At 45.6% G+C, this 26,138-nt stretch overlaps 1 protein-coding gene across 7 annotated transcripts in view; it reads left to right on the forward strand.

Annotated features, from left to right (window-relative positions):
• Positions 1 to 26,138, forward strand: part of TAF8 (TATA-box binding protein associated factor 8) — a 41,066-nt gene that overhangs the window by 6,763 nt on the left and 8,165 nt on the right. For 2 of the 7 annotated variants that reach the window (XM_024248935.3, XM_054557484.2), the window contains exons 5-8: positions 143 to 267; positions 9,252 to 9,399; positions 11,408 to 11,550; positions 20,054 to 20,193. In XM_024248935.3, coding sequence (XP_024104703.2) covers positions 143 to 267; positions 9,252 to 9,399; positions 11,408 to 11,550; positions 20,054 to 20,193 — 556 coding nt within the window. Of the gene's footprint in view, positions 1 to 142; positions 268 to 9,251; positions 9,400 to 11,407; positions 11,551 to 11,667; positions 13,187 to 20,053; positions 20,198 to 20,488; positions 23,854 to 26,138 lie in introns of those variants that run through there. The other 5 variants (XM_002816886.6, XM_009241873.4, XM_063724785.1 and 2 more) reach the window with 5 other exon arrangements.

A 26,138-nucleotide genomic window follows, 5' to 3' on the forward strand; every position in this document is an offset into this window, starting at 1 on the left:
ATTGATTGAAATACAAAATGCAACTTGTTTAAAAAATTGAGGTCTGGCATTTTTTTGAGAAAAGGAGGCTTTGGGGAGAGACCATAATCTGTAGAAATCAGGGTCTTGGGTGGAGGGGTAATCAGTTGTGACTCTGTTGCAGCTCCGGTGACCAATCAGCCAGTGACCCCCAAGGCCCTCACTGCAGGGCAGAACCGACCCCACCCGCCGCACATCCCCAGCCATTTTCCTGAGTTCCCTGATCCCCACACCTACATCAAAACTCCGGTGAGTGATGAAGCACTGGGGCTGTGCGTGGTGTAAAGCACGGAGTCAGTTCCTACCGACTGTCACGCGGCAGAGTCCAGTCCAAAAGCTTGTTGATGAAAGGGTGGTTCAAAACTCAGAATGTGGCCGGGCACATTGGCTCACACCTGTAATCCCAGCATTTTAGGAGGCCGAGGCAGGAGGATCACTTGAGCCCAGGAGTTCAAGACCAGCCTGGGCAGCAGAGCAAGACCCTGTCTCATTTGAAAAATAAAGAAAGAAAAAAAAAAGAATTCAGATTATCTTTCCTCATTGAGAAACAATTTGGCAAATGAGAATTATGTTCTCAAGTTTGCCAGCTAAAGTATAATTAAAGAAATTGAAGCTGGCCCCAGTATTGCCTGTCCTACTAAAACACAAGAGTACATAGCCACATAGGAACAAAACTGAAAAGGTATTCCACTAAATGTTCATAGTAATTTTGGGTTGAGATTATAGGTCATTTTGTTTTGTGTTTACTTTTCTGAGTTTTCCAAATTTTCCATAATAGGAAAATTATTTTTTCAATTGGGGGAAAAGTTACTTTAAAAATATTTAGTAATGGCCGGGAGCGGTGGCTCATACCTTTAATCCCAACACTTTGGAAGGCCGAGGCAGATGGATCACCTGAGGTCAGGAATTCAAGACCAGCCTGGCCAACACAGTGAAACCCCATCTCTACTAAAATTAGAAAAATTAGCTGTGCGTGGTGTCATGTACCTGTAGTTCCAGCTACTCAGCAGGCTGAGGCAGGAGAATCCAACCTGGGAGACAGAGGTTGCAGTGAGCTGAGACTGCGCCACTGCACTCCAGCCTAGGCAACAGAGCAAGACTCTGTCTCTAAAAGAAATAAATAAAAATTAGTAATGATAATGAAATGGAATTTATCACTGAGTTCTAGGTCTGAATGAGGAGAAGATGAGTTATCCTCTGTGGTTTGAATGTGTTCTAATTTGCCTGAATGGCAGTTTTACCTTCTGTTGGGAAGGTGCCCTCCCACGCTTCCTTTGCTTCTGCCTGCATACCATATAGTGATGGCCATCGTGCGGGCTGCTGCGGCAAGCCCTCATGTCCTCTGGGCATTTCTCCACACCTTAGAGTGGGGGAGAGGGGAATAGTAGCTGCCCAGCTAATGCAACATAGCCCTTGCCCTTGCCCTTGGTCAGATCTCTCTATTAGTTTCCTGGGCTGCTGTAACGAAGTGCCACAAACCAGGTGACTTAGAACAACAGAAATTTATTGTCTCACGGTTCTGGAGGGTAGAAGTCTAAAATCAAGGTGTCATGCTCCCTCTGAAACCTGTAGGGGAGTCCCTCCTTGCCTCTTCCTAGCTTCTGGTGGTTAGCCAGCATTGTTTGGCATTTCTTGGCTCACAGACGCATCACTCCAGCTTTCTGTCTTCACATGGCAGTCTTTTTTGTGTGTGGTGAGGGGCAGAAGGGGAGACTGGAGTTTTATTATTACTCAAATCAGTCTTCCCGAGCATTCAGGGAGCAGAATTTTTAAGGATAATGTGGTAGGTCGGGGGAAGCCAGTGAGCCAGGAGTGCTGATTGGTCAGAGATGAAATCACAGGGACTCAGGGCCAGGCAAGGTGACTCACGCCTGTAATCCCAGCACTTTGGGAGGCCGAGGCGGGGGGATCACGAGGTCAGGAGGTCGAGACCATCCTGGCCAACATGGTGAAACCCCGTCTTTACTAAAAATACAAAAAATTAGCCGGGCATGGTGGCGGGCACCTGTAGTCCTAGCTACTTGGGAGGCTGAGGCAGGAGAATAGCGTGAACCCGGGAGGCAGAGCTTGCAGTGAGCCGAGATTGCACCATTGCACTCCAGCCTGGGCGACAGAGCGAGACTCTGTCTCAAGAAAAAAAAAAAAAGAAATCATAGGGACTCAGAGCTGTCTTCTTGCACTGAGTCAGTTCCTGGGTGGGGGCCACAAGATCAGATGAGCCAGTTTATTGATCTGGGTGGTGCCAGCTGATCCATCAAGTGCAAGGTATCTCAAGCACTGATCTTAGGAACAGTATAGGGAGGGTCAGAATCTTGTAGCCTCCAGCTGCATGACTTCTAAACCATAATTTCTAATCTTGTGGCTAATGTTAGTCCTACAAAAGCAATCTAGTCTCCAGGCAAGATGGAGGTCTGCTTTGGGAAAAGGAGTGTCACTGTCTTTGTTTAAACTCTAAACTAAGTTTCTCCCAAAGTTAGTTTAGCCTATGCCCAGGAATGAACAAGGACAGCTTGGAGGTTAGAAGCAAGATGGAGTCAGTTAAGTTAGATCTCTTTCACCGTCTCAGTCATAATTTTACAAACGTGGTTTCAGTCCTTCCCTTTGGGTTTTATAACACCTTAATCTTAAGGTGTAGGCTGTGAAGATGGGAAAAGGCCATCAATTGCTCTGGCTTCTTCCTGCTGACAGGGCACACTGTGGGAATGGGAGTGAACCCCAAGGTGAGAAGAGTGGAACTGGTTTGCCACTGTCTGAGTGTACTCATGCAGGCCTGGCTGGGCGTTCATGGCTTGCATGGCACAAACATTAGTACTCTATAGTTTTACTACAGTGTTTAAGTGAAACAGCCCACTATAAGGTAAATAACAAGTACTAGGATGAGGAGTACAATTCCCAATTTTAAAAGCAAAGATTTGAAAGCATTAGTTTGGGGACTTCTAACCCACAAAGACTTTAGAATTTAGTCTAAACTGCAGAAAAAACCTCAAGAACAGCTAACAACAGTGTACTATAGTTTTTCTTTTGAAGCATAATTTTTCTCTCTCCAGTCCCCATTTTTATTAAAAACAAATCATGATACAACTGATTTGTTTACAAAATAAACTTTAGTCTTACTGTACTTGGCCCAATTATTTGCATAAAGTGCAGCAAGAATAATTATTTTTCACTTAGACTTTTTAAATTGGCTTTGATAGAACTCTGTTCCATGAAGAATCTCAGATAAGACTTTTTAAAAGCCGAGCCCAGCCATAGGTTTGTACCCTCAAATACCTATGAGTTGGGCAAATTTGTCTCCTGTTGAGGTCCCAAGATAGCTTGAGGTTCCTGAGCCTGTTTGAAAGTGACATTCTTTACTTACCACAGGTCAGGAACCTTGTACAGAGACTCTGTGTGGACGGGGTATAAGACCAGATTCCCCAACAGGCTTTAATTGGCTATATAAGTCAACTTTGATTCTTTAAAAAAAGCATGCCATTCCAGTCTAAGCCTTGGTAAAATAACCAATTTCTCCAACTGTGGCCTATTACAAAAGAAAACAGATTCTTATTGCACTTATGCAATTAGGTATACTGCCATAAATTGAGAATATTCACAAATAGTTTCCAAATTCTGGAGGAATCAGGTAGAGAGGAACAATATGCTGTAAATTTTGTTCACAGGAGTTTATTTTACTCACATGATAAAAGTTGCAGATAGTTCTAAAGAAATAATTTCTCTTGACTCTGAAAACAAAAGGTTTAGCAATGTTTAACACATTAGCTCTCCATGAGAGTCCTAAAAGTTTGGTTTTTTCCTCTATTCCAATAGCACAGTTCTTAAAGTTATCTGAGACCTGCACTTAGAGTCCTATATTTGATTATAAACTGCATTTTGAAAAGGACCAAAGCAAGATAAAATGTCTGTGGATGACAAAAGTCTATAGCCACTATTAAAGCTACAATTGACTAGGAATTTTGGTTACTTCTGTGGCATACAACAATTTTACATAACAATTATTAACATACACTAAATTATATCAACATTATAGAAGTTTCCCATAATTTTGGACACATACTAATAATATATTTATACAAATACAGTTTAAAGTAAACCAAACACCATTCACTCTTCTATTTGAAAGTTTTTCCTCTATTATAATGTCACAATCTCCAGAGTTATCAATCAGAAACCTGCGTTTATTAGCACCTGTTAAATTTTATAGCTGATTATAAAACCATCTTTTAAAGAGGACTAAAATGAGACAAGTGTATGACAAAAACATTTTAGGGCAGCCATAGTTAAAGGCACAATTGGCAAAGAAATTTGTTACCTCTATGGCACACAGTGTGTTAACATAATTATTATAATTATTACTGATAACATAAGTCATATTAGAATTATAGAAGTTTTACGTAATTTTGGAACATATACCAATAACATATTTATACAAATTTAGACCAAAGAAAGCCAAACACCATTTCGTATTTGACAATGCCTCCTGTATGATTTTGTATCAGATAAGCCAAATGTCATTTTTGGGCTTTAGAGGACCTAATATCTAAAATGTTAGGTTAGAAAGAGACATAATTTTTAATTGGATTTTGGAAAGTTTGTCAAATATCAAAGGTTTAAAACACTGGATATCACAAAATAGAATCCCAGGTTCACCATAAGTCATTCGTTTAGCCAAAATGATAACTCCAAAAAATTTTTTTATAAAGAAAAACTTTTACTCTGTTAGAGGAGACTTAGCTTTCCAAACGAGACTCAATGAAGATAGCATGAGGCCAGCTGAATCTGTCTCTTCTCTCCCTCTCCTCTTTTTTTTCCCTGCCATTCACCCAAAGGAGAAAAGAAAACCCTTTCATTATCTTTTAACATTACATAAAAATCATCTTCAGAAGAGAAAAACAAATTTCATATTTGCACTAGCGCATCTTTAATGTTAAAGCTAGTTTTTTAAATAAAATTTTATATCTCTACCCAGTTTTAATTAGTTTGACCATACGGTAAGATTTTCATAAACTTTTTATAACCCTTTACAATTTTCCACCAAACAGTACGTCAATTTTCTAAGAAAACCCTGTTATTCAGACACATGGGTCCAGATTCTAGCCCCACATCAGTATGATTTTAATGTTTTAGCCTACAGAAAAAAGCTAAATAATTTCTTTTAAATCTTAGCAACTTGTTGATACCCACAGAATTTTTACACGATCAACCCTTTACAAACCTTTTTCACTTGCTTAAATCTTCAGTTTCGATTCTGTTACTCTTTTAGGTTAAGACAATCTTTTTTTTTTTTTTTTTTGAGACAGAGTCTTGCTCTGTTGCCAGGCTGGAGTGCAGTGGCGCGATCTCAGCTCACTGCAACCTCTACCTCCCGGGTTCAAGCGATTCTCCTGCCTCAGCCTCCCGAGTGGCTGGGACTACAGGCGCCTGCCACCAATCCTGGCTAATTTTTTTTTTTTTTTCTTAAGTAGAGATGGGGTTTCACCATATTGACCAGGCTGGTCTCGAACTCCTGACCTTGTGATCCACCTACCTTGGCCTCCCAAAGTGTTGGGATTACAGGCATGAGCCACCGCGCCTGGCCAAGACAATCTTTAAAACCCTCCGAACTAGACAAAATTATATTCCCTTTAACAAAAGCTATGGCTAAAACTATGCCAAGTTCACATGGCATTCTCTATGTCTGTCTTCCTGTGGCCAACTTCTTAGGAGGACACTAGTCATATTGCACTAGGGACCCACCTTACCTTAGTAAGACCTCATCTTCACTGTGGTTACATCTGCAGTGACCCTATTTCCAAATAAGGTCATATTGTGAGGTACTAGGACATATCAAAAATGTTTTTTGTGGGGACACAGTTCAACCCATAACATTCTTTAACTCTTTTATATAATGTATCCCTATCTGTAACTTTTTTTTTTTGAAACAGGGTCTCACTTTGTCGCCCAGGCTGCTGGAGTGCAATGGGGCGATCTCAGCTCACCACAGCCTCGACCTCCTAGGCTCAAGTGATCCTGCCACCTCAACCTCCCAAGTAGCTGGGACTACAGGGGTGCACCACCATGCCCAGCTAATTTTTGTATCTTCTGTAGAGACAGGATATCACCATGTTGCCCAGGCTGGTCTCAAACTCCTGGGCGCAAGCAGTTCACCCAGGCATGGGTACATACTCCAGTATATGTTTGCTTATTTATATGAATATTATAATGTAACATTGTACAAAATAATGTACATTAAAAGATAATCTTACCCTTTTAAGATGTTCAGGAAAGCTATAACCTTTTCTAGTGGGAGCAATTGCCTCTGCTTTTTATTTTTTGAAATCATAGGGTTTTTGTTTGTTTTGTTGTTGTTGTTTGTTTTGTTATTGTTATTTTATAGAGATGGGGACAGGTTTTTTGTCTTTCTGTGGTGCCCAAGCTGGTCTTGAACTCCTAGCCTTAAGTAGTCTTTGCACCTTGGCCTCCCAGAGTGCTGGGATTACAGGCATGCACCACTGCGCTCAGTCTTTTTTTAGAGGTGAAGTTCTCGCTCTGTTGCCCAGGCTGGAGTGCGGTGGTGTAATCATGGCACTACAGCTTTGAACTTCTGGGCTCAAGCAGTCCTCCCACCTCAGCCTGCAGAGTATCTAGGACCACAAGCACACACTACCATGCCAGCCTAGAAATCTTGGTTTAATACTTGATGGAATAGTAAGTTGGAGGTCAGAATCTAAGATTAGTTTATTTTGATACTTAAATGGCTCTCATAGTTGAAAATGGTACATCACAAAGATATGTTACATCATTGGCTGCTCTTAATAAATCATAAAATCATTTTTTTCATCCTCATTTACTCATTATCCAAAGAATTTGGTTGAAAATTTTCTATTAAATTTCTAATTTATTGGGTGCCAAAAGTTGTCTTAGGAATAATTACAAGATTTTGCATTTTAACGTTTTTAACAAGTACAGTATGTTCAAAATCCACTCATTTTATTATTGGGAAGTGTTGGGTTTTTCTTTTGTGGGAGTGGACAGAGTCTCACTCAGTCCCCCAGGCTGGAGTGCAGTGGTGTGATCTCGGCTCACTGCAACCTCCGTCTCCCAGGTTCAAGTGATTCTCATGTCTCAGCCTCCCCCAGGTAGCTGGGATTACAGGTGCCCACCACCACACCTGGCTAATTTTTGTATTTTTAGTACAGACAGGGTTTTACCATGTTGACCAGGCTAGTCTCAAACTCCTGACCTCAGGTAATCTATCTGCCTCGGCCTCCCAAAGTGCTGGGATTACAGGTGTGAGCCACCACACCCAGCCTTTTGGGAAGATTTTTAACATGTCAGAAAATTCTGTTTCTTTGTTTAAGTACAGATATGAGAACTGTATAGGTGACACACTTGAACTGATGGTGACAACAAAGAAACATTTCCAGGTGCCTTCTTTAAAAATGCTATCTCAGCCTGTAATCCCAGCACTTTGGGAGGCCAAGGCAGGCGGATCACAAAGTCAGGAGATCGAGACCATCCTGGCAAACACAGTGAAACCCCGTCTCTACTAAAAATACAAAAAAATTAGCCGGGCGTGGTGGCAGGCGTCTGTAGTCCCAGTTACTCGGGAGGCTGAGGCAGGAGAATGGCATGAACCCGGGGGGCGGAGCTTGCAGTGAGCAGAGATCCCGCCACTGCCCTCCAGCCTGGGCAACAGAGCAAGACTCCATCTCAAAAAAAAAAAAAAAAAAAAAAAAATGCTATATCAATATCATGAAGAGTAGTTACTTTATCGATCGTTGTTAAAATGTCACCATTGCCATTACCAATTAAAATGTTTTCCGGCTGGGCGCGGTGACTCACACCTGTAATCCTAGCACTTTAGGAGGCCAAGGTGGGTGGATCATCTGAGGTCAGGAGTTCAAGACCAGCCTGGCCAACATGATGAAACCCCGTCTCTACTAAAAATACAAAAATTAGCTGGCCATGGTGGCACATTCCTGTAGTCCCAGCTACTCGGGAGTCTGAGGCAGGAGAATCTCTTGAACCGAGGAGGTGGAGGTTGCAGTGAGCTGAGATGGCGCCACTGCACTCCAGCCTCGGTGACAGAGCAAGACTCTTGTCTCCAAAAAATAAAAATAATAAAATAAAAAGTTTTGGCTCATTTCTCATTCTGATCTCAATCGTTTTCACTCCATAACTTGATTGCCAGCAAGCTCATAATTAGGAGGAAGAGTGGCAGCCTGCCGTTTTCTTGGTCACTTGCACTTGGTCGCTTGCACGTATAATAAGATCTTCAGCCTCTCTTTCTTTGAGGGAATCTTTTCAGAACAATGTATCCATATTGTGAGGATTGATTTAATAAGATGGGATAGTATAATCCACAAATCCACATAGCCAGCCACTCCCATACCGCAGGAGGTCACATTACACTGATGGAACCTGTGGTCCCCGTTAGGGCGTCCCTGGGGGCACTCCCACTGTTTCTTCAGGGTGCCTCTCTTAGACCTGAGACCATCTGTCATGGGAGCTGAATGAAGGCTCCAAGACAATCTCTACAGTAAATATTTGTACATTTCTTAATTTTTAATTAGAAATAAATATTAAAGTAGTTACATTGTTTTTCCACCTTTCTACTGTGCTTTGGTGATCTTGGCTCTAACTAATGGTATTGGGTTATTTTATTTTATTTATTTATTTATTTTTTATATTTTATTATTATTATACTTTAAGTTTTAGGGTACATGTGCACAATGTGCAAGTTAGTTACGTGTGTATACATGTGCCATGCTGGTGTGCTGCACCCATTAACTCGTCATTTAGCATTAGGTATATCTCCTAAAGCTATCCCTCCCCCCCCCCCACCCCTATTTATTTATTTTTTGAGACAGAGTCTCGCTCCTGTTGCACAGGCTGGAGTGCAATGATGCAATCTCGGCTCATTGCAACCTCCGCCTCCTGGATTCAAGCGATTCTCCTGCCTCGGCCTCCCAAGTAGCTGGAATTACAGGTGCCCACCACCACACCCAGCTAATTTTTGTATTTTTAGTAGAGACGGGGTTTTGTTATGTTGGCCAGGCTGGTCTCGAACTGATCTCAGGTGATCCACCAGGCTCAGCCTCCCAAAGTGCTGGGATTACAGGCGTGAGCCACCGCTCCCGGCCTGGTATTGGGTCATTTTAGAGAATAGGGCATAGCAACAGCAAGCCAGGGAGCTGACAAAAGCAGAATGATACTTCGGCATCACCCCAGTGTCTTTGCTATTCTCTTTGTAGACATACCGTGAGCCCGTGTCAGACTACCAGGTCCTGCGGGAGAAGGCTGCATCCCAGAGGCGTGATGTGGAGCGGGCACTTACCCGTTTCATGGCCAAGACAGGCGAGACTCAGAGTCTTTTCAAAGATGACGTCAGCACATTTCCATGTGAGAGTTGCCCCACTGTGTGGACCCTGTCTTATTTGAAATACTCACACTATCTTTTCTTTCTCTCAGCATGGTAGGAAGAAACAAATAAGCTTTTGTCCTTCCCTTGGGTACAGCTTGCCCCTCAGATTTCTGGCTCCCTTCCCCAGGTCTTAAGAGTCTGTCCTTAACTGATGACTCCAAAACAGTAATGGCCTCTGTTGGGACTGGCTGCTTGAGGTCCATTGAGTTACCTTGAGGATAGCCTAGGCCTAGGCATCAGAGACACTTGGTGGCAGCCCAGGTAGTAGAAGGAACACTGGCATCAGGGGCCAGTTGCCCATCGTGATCTTCCCTCATAGGTCCCATCTCATTTAACTTGGCATCTCGGCACTATTTGGCCATGTTGACCAAGCTACTTCATTTCCATAGACCTCACTTTTTACAAATGTGAGTGAGGGAGGTTAGTTCGGGTGATTCATTTATTCAGCAAGCTCCTGTGGAATGCCTGCTGTGTGCCTGGCTCTGGAATAACAGCAGCTACCAGTTGTTAAGTGCCAGATACTGTGCTCATCACTTCCCATACATTATCTCATTAAATCCTCTTGTGAGCCTCTGAGTTGGGAACTGATATATCACTACCTTCATAGGAACCCTTCAGTGAGGCACAAGAGAAGAGAAATGAAGTCACTTCCTCAAGGAACATGGCTAGTAGACAGCATTCAAACCTAGCTCTTACTCCTGGACCCCACATCTGACCCACAGCAAAAACAATTCTGGAGTTTTTGTGGGTCTTTTTGAGACGGAGTCTTGCTTTGTCATCCAGGCTGGAATATAGTGGCGTGATCTCTGCTCACTGCAACCTCTGCCTCCCGGGTTCCAGCGATTCCTCTGCCTCAGCAAGTAGCTGGGACTACAGGCAGGAGACACCACACCCAGCTAATTTTTTGTATTTTTAGTAGAGACGGGGTTTCACCCAGTTGGCCAGGCTGATCTTGAACTCCTGAGCTCAAGTGATCTGCCTGCCTCAGCTTCCCAAAGTGCTGGGATTATAGGCATGAGCCACCACACCCAGCCAATTCTAGAGTATTTTCTAACAGTCACATTCTACCATAGAAGTATACACAGAGACTTTTTCTTTTTCTGTTTTGAGACAGGATCTCACTCTGTCACCCAGTCTTGAGTACAGTGGCACAAACACAGCTCACTGCAGCCTGGACCTCCTGGACTCAAATGAGTCTCCCACCTCAGCCTCCCTAGTAGCTGGGACTACAGGCATGCACTATTATACCTGGCTAATTTTATTTTTCCTAGAGACAGGATTTCACCATGTTGCCCAGGCTGGTCCCAATCTCCTGGGCTCAAGCAGTCCTCCTGCCTCAGCCTCCCAAAGTACTAGGATTATGGGCATGAGCCACCACACCCGGCCTTCTTTCTTTTAATGTTATTTTTAAATCAATTTCTTCCTCTCATCCTCATTGCTTTTTGGAAGAGCTAGAACTCTCATTTACCAGAGTGTCTTACAGCTCAGTGGACATGCATATATGCAGAGTGCTCAAATCCAGCCTTTGGACTTGAGTCCTTCAGGGTGAAAGAATCAATGTTCCTGCTCTGGAAGTGAAGCTTAGAGGGGTTTAACTGACCTTGGGTGCAAGATCTCAAAACTTATGTGTTGCTAGGATTCTATCTATAGCCCCATTTCCATCTTATCTCAATTGTACTTGGCAAAAAGTAGATTCTGAAGTTATGCTGCCTGAGTTAGAATCCCATTCTGCCATTTTTAGCATGCTTGGGAAAGTCATTTCACCTCTCTGTGCGTAATCGTACTTAATAGGATGGGAGCAAGGATGAAAGATAACATGAGTAAAGCCCGTAGGACATTGCCTGGCCTGTTATGTAAGTACTTGGAGCGAGTTAGCTAGTATTATCTTCTGGTGCTGCTCACTGATTTGTTGTGAGGCTCTAGGACTCTAAGCCAGCTGCGAGGTCTGTGTGACAGTGGACTCATGCCTGTCTTCCAATTCGCCAGTGATTGCTGCCAGACCTTTCACCATCCCCTACCTGACAGCTCTTCTTCCATCTGAACTGGAGATGCAACAAATGGAAGAGACAGATTCCTCGGAGCAGGATGAACAGACAGACACAGAGAACCTTGCTCTTCATATCAGCATGGTGGGTTCCACCTTCTGCCTACCTCAGAGTATCCCCCAAACTATCGCACCCTGCCCTCAGTCTGTCACCCTGGGACCTGGACATGATCGACCTCAGGTCTCTTTGGCTTTCTGTTAGGGGCCTGCATAAGGGCTTGCGTGATGATCCAGATGTGACCCGATCTCCTGCTTAGAGACACATCCGTGTCCTGGGGATTCACTCGTTCATTCAACAAATACAGTTCCAGGTGCTGGGGTGTTAGTAGGAAGCCAAATAAACAAAATTCCCTGTTCTCATGGGGCTAATGAAAAATAATAAATGAGGAGATAGGAAGTGGGGATGGGAATGGGAGGGATGCAGTATTAGGTAGAGTGATCAAGAAGGAGACATTTGAGTAAAGACCTGAAGGGAACAAGGCATGGACATGTCTGAGGGTGGAGCCATTCTAGGCAGCAGGGGCAGCAGATGCAAAGGCCCTGAGGCAGGAGCTCCCCTGTTACATTGAAGAACAGCAAGGACATCACGGTGGCCAGAGTGGAGTGAACAAGGAGGAGAACAGTAGGGGATGAGGTCCGAGAGGGCACACGGGGAGTCAGACTTTACAGAGTCTTAAAGGTTAGATTAGACACTGCCATTTACTCAGTAAGATGGAGCCACTGGAGATGTTGAGCAGAGAGGGTCAGGATCCGAGGTAGGTTTGCTAACAGGGTCAGTCAGGTTGCTGTGCTGAGGATGGGCTATAGAGGGCAGGCAGAAGCAGGGAGACCAGTTAGGATGCTGTCACAGTAAACTGAGAGATGGTAGGAGGAGCAAAAATAAGGAGATGTGGTCACCTAGATTATTTGGTCAGATTCTAGATCACTTTCAGAGCAAAGCCAGTTGATAGAGTAGATATGAGAGAGAGTTAAAGAAAACGGTAAGGTTTTTTTGCCTGAACAATAGGAAAGATGGAATTGCCTTCAGCCAAGATAGGAACAACCACCGGGTAGAACAGGTGTGTGGGGGAAGTCAGGAGTTGATGTTCGTGTCTTAAACGTAGATGTGTTAAGTTTGAGATGCTTGTTAGACATCAGGTGGTGATGTCAGGTGAAGAACTGGATCTATAATTGGAATTTGAGGAGCAGTTAGGGCAGGAGATGCATATTTGGGAGCCAGCAGCCTGTAGGTCGTGTCTAAAAACATGAGTGCGGATGAGCTCTTCCAGGGATGAGTGAGGATGAGAAGAGGAGGCACATTGAGTCCTGGGGCTGTTGCTATGTGTAGAGCTTGAAGAGATGAGGAAGAACTAGCATGGAGGTGGGAGGAGAACTGAAAGAGGGCTGTGTCCTGGAGGCCAAGGGAAGTAAGTGTTTCAGGGAGAAAAGAGCAATTAGCTGTGTCCGAAGCTGTGGGTGGCTCCAATGGTAGGAGGACTGAGAATTCAACCGTTAGATCTGGCAGTGTGGATGTCATTTGTGACCTTGATGAGAGCCATTTCAGTAAGAATGAGAGTGAAGACCTGGAGTAAATTCAGAGAGAATGGGAGGAGAGAAGAGGAGTCAGTGAGTATAGACTTGTGCTGTCCATTACAGCAGCCACTAGCCACATGTGGGTATTTAAATTTAAATTAATGAAATAAAACTAAAGGCGGGGCGCGGTGGCTCACGTCTGTAATCCCAGCACTTTGGGAGGCCAAGGCAGGCAGATCACAAGGTCAGGAGATCGAGACCATCCTGGCTAACACGGTGAAACCCCATCTCTACTAAAAATACAAAAAAAATTAGCCAGGCGTGGTGGCGGGCACCTGTAGTCCCAGCTATTTGGGAGCCTGAGGCTGAGGCAGGAGAATGGCGTGAACCTGGGAGATGGAGCTTGCGGTGAGCCGAGATCGCGCCACTGCACTCCAGCCTGGGCGACACAGCAAGACTCTGTCTCAAAAAAAAAAAAAAAAAAAAGAAAGAACTAAAAATTGGTTTCTTGATCTCTCTAGCCACATTCATTTCAAGTATCTGATAGCCACATACGGCCACTGGCTGCTCTACTGGGCAGTGCAAATACTGAACATTTCCATTGGCACAGAAAGTCGTGTGGTGTTCCTGCAGTACAGGGAAGGAGAGTGATGCAGCGGTAACTAAAAGGGGGAAAATTAAGGAATTAAGAGAGGTGTTTTGTGTTTTTATTTTTTAAGATAAAAGAAATAACGTGTTTGCTGTTGGGAATGATCTGGTCAGAAGGGAAAGTGGATACAGGAGAGAAAGAAAAGTCTGGGAATGATGTCATTTGGTAGACGAGAGGGGATGGGCCTGTGACCAAATGGAGGGACTAGCCTTCTTCTGGACATTTCATACCCAGGATAGGAGACAACATGTGGGTTCAGAGACAAAGGTGGGCAAGGAGATGTTCTAGTCCTAGCTTGTTTTAGGGTATACTTTCTTTTCTGCTCACCGGTGTGTCATACTCAGCAAGTGAAAGGATAAGAGCCCCCTCTTGTTCCTGCACCCTTGAAGAAAGTGCCAAGTACAATCACAGAACCGCCAGAAGCTGGAATGCCCTCAAGGCTAATAGGGTTATATAGTCAGGTTACCATATTCAACCATCCTTTAAAATCAGCACTAGTTTGGATGCCTTAGTGGCTGTAGTTAGACTGAGCATCCCTTATGTTCTCTGAGATGTGATACACCAAATGGCAGCCAGCCACTCTGGTTTGCTAGTGGAATATGCCTGTGTCATCTCTATTTGCTGAAGGTCTTATTTGCCTGGACATACTTTTTTGTTGTTGTTGTTGTTGTTTTGTTTTTTTTTAGACGGAGTCTCGCTCTGTCACCCAGGCTGGAGTGCAGTGGCAAGATCTTGGCTCACTGCAACCTCTGCCTCCCGGGTTCGAGCGATTCTCCTGCCTCAGCCTCCTGAGTAGCTGGGATTACAGGCATGCACCACCATGCCCGGCTAATTTTTGTATTTTTAGTAGAGATGGGGTTTCGCCATGTTGGTCAGGCTGGTCTCGAACACCTGACCTCGTGATCCGCCTGCCTTGGCCTCCCAAAGTGCTGGGATTACAGGCATGAGCCACCACGCCCAGCCTGGACATACTTTTTTTTTTTTTTTTTTAAATGTTGAATTATTCCTTTCAGAATTAGGGCTGGGAGCCCATGGCTTTAAATAAAGCAGAGGAAGTTGTTACTGTACGCTTCTGTTAATTTGGGCTGAGATATGGTGATTGGGTCATGGACTAAGTTGAGGTTCACCTTATGAGAAAGAGGAATCATGTAAACAAACGTCATCATACCTTTGTAAGTACAATATAGTTAAAGGGCTTGGACATGCATTCACTGACAGTCCCGTAGTGATGTGAGGTCATGGCGGTAATTGAACCTAAAGAGTGTCAGCAACTGCCCGAGGACTCTTGAATACCACGAGGCCAAGCCAGGGTTGCAGACAGCAGGAGTGTAGGAAGGCCTGAGTCTTAGAGTCAGACTTGCCTAGCTTCAAATCCAGACTGTGCTGCTTGCCACATGTGTGACTGTGATTGTGTTACTTTATGCCTTAGTCTATTTCCTTGTAAGTAGAAACAGGAACACCTACCTCAAGGGACAGGGGGAGCCGGAGATAGAGCTGGTTATCTATCAGGTGCCTGGCACGTGGCAGCTCCTAGCACACACTGCTCCCTCCCCTGCTGTTTTCGGCTATCTAACCATATGCCCTTCTGTGAAAAGTAAAATAAAATGACTCCAAGACAAAGATTCTAGTGACAATTTACTACAGTCAGTTGGACCTAATGTTATTTTGTTAGACTAGGAAATGCAATCATATGTTTCAAAATGCAGAGTGTGCAAAAAGATGTATGGTGACAATCCCTCCCATCCTGTTCCCTGTTACCCACTTTCCCTCCCACAGAGCAACTGTCCCACCAGCCTCTTGTGTATCCTTCTAGAGACATTTTTTTAAATTGTTATTTTGAACTGAAACAGCAGATCACAAACTGTTCTCTTCTTGCTTTTTTCCTGGCTGTAGCTTGGCGGTCATTCCACATCTGTAAGGGAGGAGCTGCATCGTTCCTCACAGCTGCTTTATCTTCCATTGTATGGATGTAACCATTTAATTTATCTAGTCCCCCATGAACACTTAGGTTGTTTTCTGTCTTTACCATTTACAGACATTGTTATAGCGAAGTAAATAACTGGTTTTTTTTTTTGAGACCGAGTCTAGCTCTGTCACCCAGGCTGGAGTGCAGTGGCGTGATCTCGGCTCACTGCAAGCTCCGCCTCCCGGGTTCACGCCATTCTCCTGCCTCAGCCTCCCCAGCAGCTGGGACTACAGGCGCCCGCCACCATGCCCGGCTAATTTTTTTGTATTTTTAGTAGAGATGGGGTTTCACTGTGTTAGCCAGGATGGTCTCGATCTCCTGACCTCGTGATCCGCCCGCCTCAGCCTCCCAAAGTGCTGAGATTACAGGCGTGAGCCACCATGCCCAGCCAATAACTGGTATTTTAAATTATTATTTTATCTCTTGATGACAGTGCCCCTCTCAAGGTCTGTTGTTAGGCAGTACATTATTTAACCTGGTTCTAGTTTCTCCGTGTACTTGAACGTAAAGGAGCTATTCATTTTAAATCCATGTATAATTTAAATTCATGTATAATAGATTCTTTTCTCACACATTTGAACCAGCTGCTTTCTGCAGCCAACCCAGATATCTAAACTTTTACTCTTTTATGAAAAATGTACCAGTCACTCACTCAACCGATGTTTATTTAGCACCTAGTATGTGCCAGATACTGTTCTGGCTGCTTGGGATAAAGCAGTGAGAAAAACAAAGAAAACCCCTGCCTTTTAGGAGCCTATGTTTGGCTGTGGGAGGATGATAGTAAACATAATATATGAATAAATCGTTGCATAGTATATCAGAAATGAAAGTGCTGTGCGGGGGAAAAACAGTAGGAGAAGATCCGGGGTGAGGAGGAGTCTTCAGTTTTAAGTGGGGTGCTCGGAGTAGGCATTACTGAGAAGGGGATATCTGAGCAGGGGCTTGAAATGAGTGAGGGAGTGAGCCATGTGGATATCTGGGGAAGAGTGTTCTGGCAGAGGGGATGGGCAGTGTAAAGGCCCTGTGGAATAGTGAGTGGCTTGTGGGAGGGAGGGTCAGATTGGGTAGGGCCTTGTAGGCTGTTTTAAGAGCTGGCTTTTAACTAAGTGAGATGGGAGTTGTGGGAGGGCGTGGAGCAGAGGAGGGACGTTTCTCAGCTTCTTAAAGCATCACTCTGATGGCTCGGTAAGAACGGACTAGAGAGATCAGTCAGGAAGCTGTCGCTATAGCCTAGGCGAGAGGCAGTGGTGGCCCCAAGCAGAGTGGTTGCCACAGAGGTGGTAGAAGTGGTCAGTACCTGCCTGAATTTTGAAGGTAAGTCCAAGAGGCTGTGCTAACAGATTGGGTGTGGGATGTCAGTGAAGGAAAAGGAGTGTGCCAGGTGTGGTGGGGCATGCCGGTAGTTCCAGTCACTTGGGAAGCTGAGGCAGGAAGATTGAGCCCAGGAATTTGAGTCCAGTTTTGGGCAACATAGTGAGACCCTGTTTAAAAATAAAAGAAAGAAAACAAGCAAGAATGAACCACAGAGTTTGTGACTCGAGCCATTAGAAGGATGGAGATGCCGTCACTTGTGATGGGAGGGACTGAGAAGCGCCATTTACACCACAGGGGAAGGTCCCCAATTCAGATTTAGGTGCCTGAAGTCTGAACTGCCTACCTGATACCCCAGTGGAAATGCTGAGTGAGCAGCTGGCTGCATGAGCCTGGAAGTCGGGAGAGGTGAGGGCTGGCATTGTACTCCAGGGAGCTGTTGGCGTGGAGATGGCACTGAGAGCTGGGAGACTGGATGCAGTCACCACAGAGGGTGTAGGGCTTGCTAGAGCTCACAGGCAATTCAGGGAGCTCCTGACAGACCATTCTGCTCCCACCTTTTTTACAAATCTCTGGGTCAGTTTGACACTTTACTTTTTTGTTTTTTTGAGACGGAGTCCCGCTCTGTCGTCTAGGCTGGAGTGCAGTGGCACAATCTCAGCTCACTGCAACCTCCAACTCCCGGGTTCAAGTGACTGTCTTGCCTCAGCCTCCCAAGTAGCTGGGATTATAGGTGCCTACCACCATGCCCGGCTAATTGTTTTGTATTTTTAGTAGAGGCAGGGTTTCACCATGTTGGCCAGGCTGATCTCGAACTCTTCACCTCAGGTGATCCACCTGCCTTGGCCTCCCAAAGTGCTAGATTATAGGCATGAGCCACCACGCCTAGCCTACTTTTTTTTTTTTTTTTCTTTTTTTAGTGACTCTCCCACCCCTAACCATCTCAATGCTGCCTGTCCCTGAAGGGGACATTTCTATGAGGCCTGCTTGGGAGAAGGAAGCCTGTCGTCCTGCTCTCGTGAGCCATGGTGGGCCAAATGGAGGGAGCCTCTGGACCCTCCAGCAGTGTCTTGAGGCTGGAGTTTTCAGCACCTCTAACAGTGTTACCTCCATGTGTATCAGAAAACAATGAAGGCACGGTTGAAGTGAGCTTCCAATAACTTTGAAGATAGGCTGTCTACTGTAGAGAAATGATAGGATGGACGGAGCAGGGAGATACTACTCATTTGTACTATTAGGAACTTCAGAAAGGTTGGATGCCAGATACCCAAGGGAGGTCTGGTTGTGGGCAGACCTTTTTTCTGGCACCTGGTCTGGCCTGAACTAGGTTGGTCCTGCAGCACTTGCTTTCAAGAGCCTCTGGAAGGCCCCAGTGGCTCTGGGTCACCTTGTGGTCCCACTGGATTGGGTGCTGGAGAGGGAAAACACACAGGCCCTAATACTGGGTCAATGGAACTGAGTCTTTGAAGAGAACAATTGATAGAACAGAGAGAGGGCACGCAGGGGAACCTAGATGTGATCTGGTTTCTTCCGGCTCATTAAACCTGAGACTGGTGTCCATGCCCTAGGCCAGCTGTCCTGTCAGGGGAAACTGCTATTCATTTCATGCCATCCGGTCATGGCGTCTTCTGTCTGTTTTGACAGCAGCCTCTCCTGCTTGAGGTCAGTGAGGGCCTCTTTAGCCTCAAGTTGCAGAACAGGAATCTCAATGACTTCTTCCCCATGGAAGAACTTCTTCCCCTTGGCCCATCAGCAGGGGGCGCAGCCCGACCAAACGTGGAAAATAAAGGAGGCTGTGAATAAAGAAAGGATAACTGACTGCTCATACTTCCAGAACAGTTTTTAAAATGTCAGCATATTACCTTTTTTTCTGTGTCTATATGCAACTGTGACTTTTTAAGAATTTTGATCATACTGATTACATGTGAACTTACAAACTTTTCTGAAAAAACACATTTTTCTCAAAAAATGAACAGTAAAGCAGTTGGGTGCAGTGGCTCACACCTGTAATCTCAGCACTTTGGGAAGCCAAGGCTGGCAGATTATGAGGTCAGGAAATCAAGACCATCCTGGCTAACATGGTGAAACCCCGTCTCTACTAAAAATACAAAAATTAGCGGGACGTGGTGGCAGGCATCTGTACTCCCAGCTACTTGGGAGGCTGAGGCAGGAGAATTGCTTGAACCCAGAGGCGGAGCTTGCACTGAGCCGAGATCACACCACTGCACTCCAGCCTGGGTAACAGAGCAAGACTCCGTCTCAAAAAAAAAAAATGAACAGTAAAAAACCCTGCCTCGGAGTTCGAGACTAGCCTGGCCAATTGGTAAAACCCCGTCTCTACTAAAAATACAAAAATTAGCCGGGCGTCATGGCACATGCCTGCAATCCCAGCTACTTGGGAGGCTGAAGCAGGAGAATTGCTTGAACCCGGGAGACGGAGGCTGCAGTGAGCTGAGATCACGCCACTGCACTCCAGCCTGGGTGACACAGGGAGACTCCATCTCAAACAGGCAAACAAACAAACCCTGCCTCATAGGTTGCAGATAGGCATTACCAATGATGTGCATGTGCTGGTACCTGCAGGCTCTGCGTCCCTTAGTGGAACCCTCAAGGCTCGAGAAGTTTCTGGCCTGTGCTGGGATGTGATTGTTGGTACCATGTTGCAAGTACCAGAAATGTGAGGATTTGAGGGGGAAATCTCTTCTGACTTAGGCTAGCTTGGCCAGGAGATGTGCTATGCAAATGATGTGTTCTGATCCTGTATCTGCCAGTCCTGTGGGGCGTCCAGGATCACTTTTCTTCTTCATCTCCCCACCAGGCTGGGCATCCTCCCTGAGGCATCCGAATTTGATTCCTGTCCCTCCCAGGTCTCTGTTCTTTCTAACCCCTGTCCCTACCTTCTCCAGAGGTTCAAAACTCTGGACTCTGCTGTGTGCTCTCTTGGGTCAAGGCTGTTAGTCTTGCCTTCCCTTCATAGCCAGCCACTGCCTGGGCCTCGCTTCATCGGGGCAGAGATAGGAACGTTGGAAGGAAGGTGCTTCCCAGGTTCTAATTTCTCAATTAGAGGATGCTAATGGTCATGCCAATTATGGGCATGATCTCTTTCCTTATGCTGTTGATGTTGTGCTTTATTTTGGCTTTTGCTCAAAGGAGGATTCTGGAGCCGAGAAGGAGAACACCTCTGTCCTGCAGCAGAACCCCTCCTTGTCGGGAAGCCGGAATGGGGAGGAGAACATCATCGATAACCCTTATCTGCGGCCTGTGAAGAAGCCCAAGATTCGCAGGAAGAAGTGAGTCGGAGGCTGGGGTCCAGAGAGCCTTCACTGTCCCACCGAGGTGGTCTTCTCTGCTCCTTGGAAAAGAGTCTCCTCAGTGGGGCTGAGCCTTGGGGAAAGCTACTCTGGTGAGAGGGAATAGTCTCCCTTTTCCTGTCCTTACTTGGCTCCCGTACATAACTCTTGTTCCTTAGTGGTTGAGTGTCCTGCAGTCTAGGGACCAACCCTCACAGCGCTGGAGCTGTTTTCCCCTAGAGGGAGAGCAGACAGGGCCCACACCAGGAGGCTCCATGGTTCCTCTTCTTTCTAGGTCCCTCTCCTGAGCTGAGAAGGAAACCTGGCTTGTACAGGGGCGCAGATTCCACCCTCCCGGGGAGTTAAAGCCACTCAAGGGAAGAAGAGGGTGACCTCCTCATGGCCAAGTCGAGGCTGCAGGGTGTGATCAGACATGATTTTCATGGCAAACCATCTATTAAGATGACCTATTTTCACTGGATGTTTGGGTTGAGGAAGATAAGGACAGAATAATGAGAATTTTTTTTTTTTTTTATTTTGAGATGGAGTCTTACTCTATCACCCAGGCTGGAATGCAGTGGCATGATCTCAGCTCAATGCCGTCTCCGCCTCCCGGGTCCAAGCGAATCTCCTGCCTCGGCCTTCTGAGTAGCTGGGACTAGAGGCAAGCACCACCATGCTGGCTAATTTTTGTATTTTTAGTAGAGATAGGGTTTCGCCATGTTGGTCAGGCTGGTCTTGAACTCCTGACCTCAAGTGATCCACCCGCATTGGCCTCCCAAAGCGTTGAGATTACAGGTGTGAGCCACCACACCCAGCTAATTTTTGTATTTTTAGCAGAGATAAGGTTTTGCCATGTTGGCCAGGCTGGTCTTGAACTCCTGACCTCAAGTGATCCACCCGACTCGGCCTCCCAAAGTGCTGGGATTACAGGCATGAGCCACCGCACCCCGCCAGAGATTTTCTTAATCAATCAGCCTATGTGGTGGGGCATAGCAGCAGCCAGTGACTTCATTCATTATCACAGGATTTGATTCCTTTGAAACTCAAGAGAGCAGGGAAAGCGACAGGAAGGAAAGGGCTCTTTGCTGCTGTGCTTATTACAAAGAAGACTGTTTGTCCAGCATGTATTTCAGGATATCTGGATCCCTTTTATTGAGTCACAATTTGTGGCACCACTTTCTCATCCCAGAACTTCATTCTTATTTCTCTCCTCATCTGGGCTCCCAAGTGCTCCGTTGAGCTGATGAAAAGTGACTTTGTACTCCCTCAACGTGTTGGAAACAGGAGGCCACACAGCACAGCTTTGATTGGGGCGGGCAGGAGTCAGGAGTCTTGAGCAGATGCGTCACTGTGAAGGAGAACGACATGTCGGGGCTGCACCTATCCTCCCGTCGGCATTTGACGAAAGCTCCCTGAAGCGGGGCAGCACTCTCCTCCTGAGAGATTTACCATTTATTGCCCCTCTGAGGAATGTGTGCTTGGGAACTGCCAAGTCTTGCCCCTTCTGGAAGAAGAGGTTTTCTCTGACAAGAGCCTAGAGCGTCGGCTCTATTATGCAGGGACTTGATAGAGGAGCCATGAGGTTTAAACAGTAGGAAAGAGGGGCCAGGCGCAGTGGCTCACGCCTGTAATCCCAGCACTTTGGGAGGCGAAGGCAGGCGGATCACTTGAGGTCAGGAGTTCGAGACCAGCCTGGCCAACATAGTGAAAACCTGTCTCTACTAAAAATACAAAAATTAGCCGGGTGACTCACACCTGTAATCCCAGCTACTCGGGAGGCTGAGGCAGGAGAATCACTTGAACCTGGGAGGCGGAGGTTGCAGTGAGCCGAGATCGTGCCACTGCACTCCAGCCTGGGTGACAGAGCGAGACTCCGTTTCAAAAAAATAAAAAAAAGGTAAAGTAAACAATAGGAAAGGATTTGGTGGGGTGAGGGTGGGGTGTTGAGGGCTGGGCCTCATCTTGTATTCTGAAAGCTGAGAAATGGCTGGTCAACTTTAAGGCTGGTGGTTGGGCAGGAATGAGCCAAGCTGAGGCGTTCTCCAAGAAGCAGGTCTGAGTCTGTCCAACCACTTTCTATCCTGTGGGGAGAACAACTTCATTCTTAACATACCCTACAAACCAGAAAACAAATTTTTAAGGAAGATGCTGGGCTTGCTGATACCTTTTCTGGCCTCCTAAGGAAGAGCTTTTAAAACTAAATCCAAGGAAGAAAAATGCAACGACACGTGGAAGTGAACACTGGATGAATAAGCTGTTTCCCAAGTTAGAATCCTAACGTCCATATTTAACTTCACGTATTCCCCTTTGGCTTCCACAGTTCAACTCCTTTTATTTTGAGACAGGGTCTCGCTGTGTCACCCCAGCTGGAGTATAGTAGCACTACCTCGGCTCACTGTAACCTCCACTCCCCGGGTTCAAGCGATTCTCAGAGTAGCTGGGATTACAGGTGCCTGCCACCACACCTGGCTAATTTTTTTTTTTTTGTATTTTTAGTAGACACGGGATTTTGCTATGTTGCCCAGGCTGGTCTTGAACTCCTGGCCTCAAGTGATCCGCCCGCCCCGGCCTTCCAAAGTGTTGGGATTACAGGCGTGAGCCACGGTGCCCAGCCCATCTCTTAGTCTTCCATTCCCTTGGTGAATTTGGAAACTTGAAAAACTTGGGGACTTGACAGCAGGCTCCATGTTCTTCTGGCCTCACTGTACTGTGTAAGGAAAGAGCTGCTTGTCAGGAACTGAAGAGGGGACGCTAGTAAAAAAAAATTGGATTCCCCAACTGGACTAAATAGGAGTTTTTCAGGTTTGTAGTAACCTGAAACTCTCCTAGATCGAAGCAGTTAGACCGGCCTATGTGGCGTTCTCAGGGTTTGTGATTCAGTTTCTTAGCGATTCTTGGCCTGATAAGTTTATGAACACAGCCCCACATTCAAGCTGTGGCCAATCCCAGCTGTTCTCACTGCTCTTGGGAGGTGTCGTCCCAGTCAGTGTTTCTGCAGCTTCCATTCGTTGTTATCCAGTGTAAGCGCCTGTTGAATGCAGATGTGCTGAGTTGTAGGTGGGATTTGGAAAAGGGCTGCTATTTCTGCTGTTGAGATTTCAGAGGCTATACTCTTTTTTTTTTTCTTTTCTTTTCTTTTTTTTTGAGACGGCATCTCACTCTTATCGCCCAGGCTGGAGTGCAATGGCGTGATCTCGGCTCACTGCAACCTCCATCTCCTGGGTTCAAGGGATTCTCCTGCCTCAGCCTCCCGAGTAGCTGGGATTACAGGCACCTACCACACTCTCGGCTAATTTTTTTGTATTTTTGGTAGAGACGGGGTTTCACCAGGTTGGCCAGGGTGGTCTCGAACACCTGACCTCAGGTGATCCACCCACCTTGGCCTCCCAGTGTGGGTGGGATTACAGGCATGAGCCACTGCACCTGGCCTCAGAGGCTATATACTCTTATAATTTTGTTCTGAGGGGAGACAGGGAAAGGGTTAGACAACTTGAAACACTGACCCTGTATAAAAATGCATAATTCTCAATGTGTTTTATAAATTTCTATTTTTTATAACTTTATGGGACTTCTTAGAGGCAAAAAGTAGTAAACATGCAGATTAAAAATGTTTATGAAAATCTCAATAAAAATTCATAATAAAAACTTTGTAAATAAATAGAACTGTAAGCTTTGAACTTAATTTGTGTTCAGAAGTTAACAGCAATGTGGACAAATAAGTCAGGCTTAGCCCTTGTGTTGGCCTAAGCACGCCTGGGAACTTAGTAAAACTTTTATTTTGGAAATTTTCAGATTCAAAATTAGAGAGCAAAATATATGAACCCCTGTATATGCCTCACCAAGCTTCCACACTTAATCAATAGCTTGTTGATTCTGTTTCATCTGTTTCTCCCACTTTTTGTCCTTTATTTTCTTTCCTCCTGGAGTATTTTGTGTGTGTGTGTGTGACGGAGTTTTGCTCTTGTTGCCCAGGCTGGAGTGCAATCTTGGCTCACTGCAACCTCCACCTCCCGGGTTCAAATGATTCTCCTGCCTCAGCTTCCTGAGTAGCTGGGATTATAGGTATCTACCACCACACCTGGCTAATTTTTTTTTTTTGGAGACAGAGTCTCGCTCTGTCGCCCAGGCTGGATTGCAGTGGATTGTCAAGATTGCAGTGGTGCAATCTCGGCTCACTGCAAGCTCCGCCTCCCGGGTTCACGCCATTCTCCTGCCTCAGCCTCCCAAGTAGCTGAGACTACAGGTGTCTGCCACCACGCCCGGCTAATTTTTTGTATTTTTCAGTAGAGACAGAGTTTCACCGCGTTAGCCAGGATGGTCTCGATCTCCTGACCTCATGATCCGCCCACCTCGGCCTCCCAAAGTGCTGGGATTACAGGCATGAGCCACCACACCTGGCCTAATTTTTTGTAGGTTTAGTAGAGATGGGGTTTCACCATGTTGGCCAGGTGGGTCTCCAACTCCTGACCTTAAGTGATCTGCCCACCTCAGCCTCCCAAAGTGCTAGGATTACAGGCATGACCCACCGCACCTGGCAGAGTATGAGACTTCTTGACGTTGGCTTTTTCATTTCTGCATAATTCTCTTGAGGTCCATCTAGGTGGTTGTGTGTATCAGTAGTTCCTTTCTTTTTATTGCTGAGTAGCGTGGAGGCACCATAGTTTAACACAGTTTCTTTAACCATTCACGCATTGAGAGACATCTGGGCTGTTTCCAATTTGGGGCTACTGTGAATAAAGCTGCTGTAATACTTGTGTACAGGTTTTTTGTGTAAACAAAAGTTTTAGTTTCTCTGCAATAAATACCTAAGAATACAATTCCTGGTTCCTATGGTAACTGCGTATTTAATTTTGTAAGAAACTGACAAAACTATTATTTCCCAGAGCCGGTGTACTATATAGATTGTGTGTGTGTGTGTGTATGTATATATATATGTGTGTATGTGTATATATATGTATATATGTGTGTATATATGTATATATGTGTATATATATGTGTATATATGTGTGTATATATGTGTATATATATGTGTGTGTATATATATGTGTGTGTGTGTATATATATATATATTTTTTTTAGACAGCCTCACTCTGTTGCCAGGCTGGAGTGCAGTGGCGCAATCTTGGCTCACTGCAACCACCACCTCCCAGTTCAAGTGATTCTCCTGCCTCAGCCTCCCAAGTAGCTGGGACTACAGGTGCATGCCACCATGCCCGGCTAATTTTTGTATTTTTAGTAGAGGCGGGGTCTCACCATATTGTCCAGGGTGGTCTCGAACTCCTGACCGCGAATGATCCACCCACCTCGGCCTCCCAAAGTGATGGGATTACAGGCAGGAGCCACTGTGCCCAGCCGGCTGTACCATTTTTTTTAATTCTCCCTAGCGATGTTGAGTGATCCAGTGTCTCTACATCCTCACAAGTATTCAGTATTATTTTTTATTTTAGCCATTCTGATGGGTGTGTTGTAATATCTTATATTAATTCGCTTTCCTTAACGTTTAACCTCCCCGTCTGCATCACAGCCCCAGTTCTGGCTTTGGAGTGAGGATTCTCAGCAAGCCCCTTTCCTCTGTTTCTGACCAGGAGGCAGTTAAGTAGTGATTGGCGGGGTTATTCTGAGAGACCAGTAGCAACACTGACTAGCTTTCAGGGAAACAAGTGTGAAAGATATACCTGAGTGGGGCCGGGCGCGATGGCTCACGCCTGTAATCCCAGCACTTTGGGAGGCCGAGGCGGGTAGATAATGAGGTCAGGAGTTCAAGACCAGCCTGGCCAACATGGTGAAACCCTGTCTCTACTAAAATTACAAAAATTAGCTGGGCATGGTGGTGGGCCCCTGTAACCCCAGCTACTCGGGAGGCTGAGGCAGAGAATTGCTTGAACCCAGTAGGCAGAGGTTGCAGTGAGCCAAGATCACACCACCGCACTCCAGCCTGGGCG

This window comes from Pongo abelii, chromosome 5, assembly GCF_028885655.2.
Source record: "Pongo abelii isolate AG06213 chromosome 5, NHGRI_mPonAbe1-v2.0_pri, whole genome shotgun sequence".
Lineage (NCBI taxonomy): Eukaryota > Metazoa > Chordata > Mammalia > Primates > Hominidae > Pongo > Pongo abelii.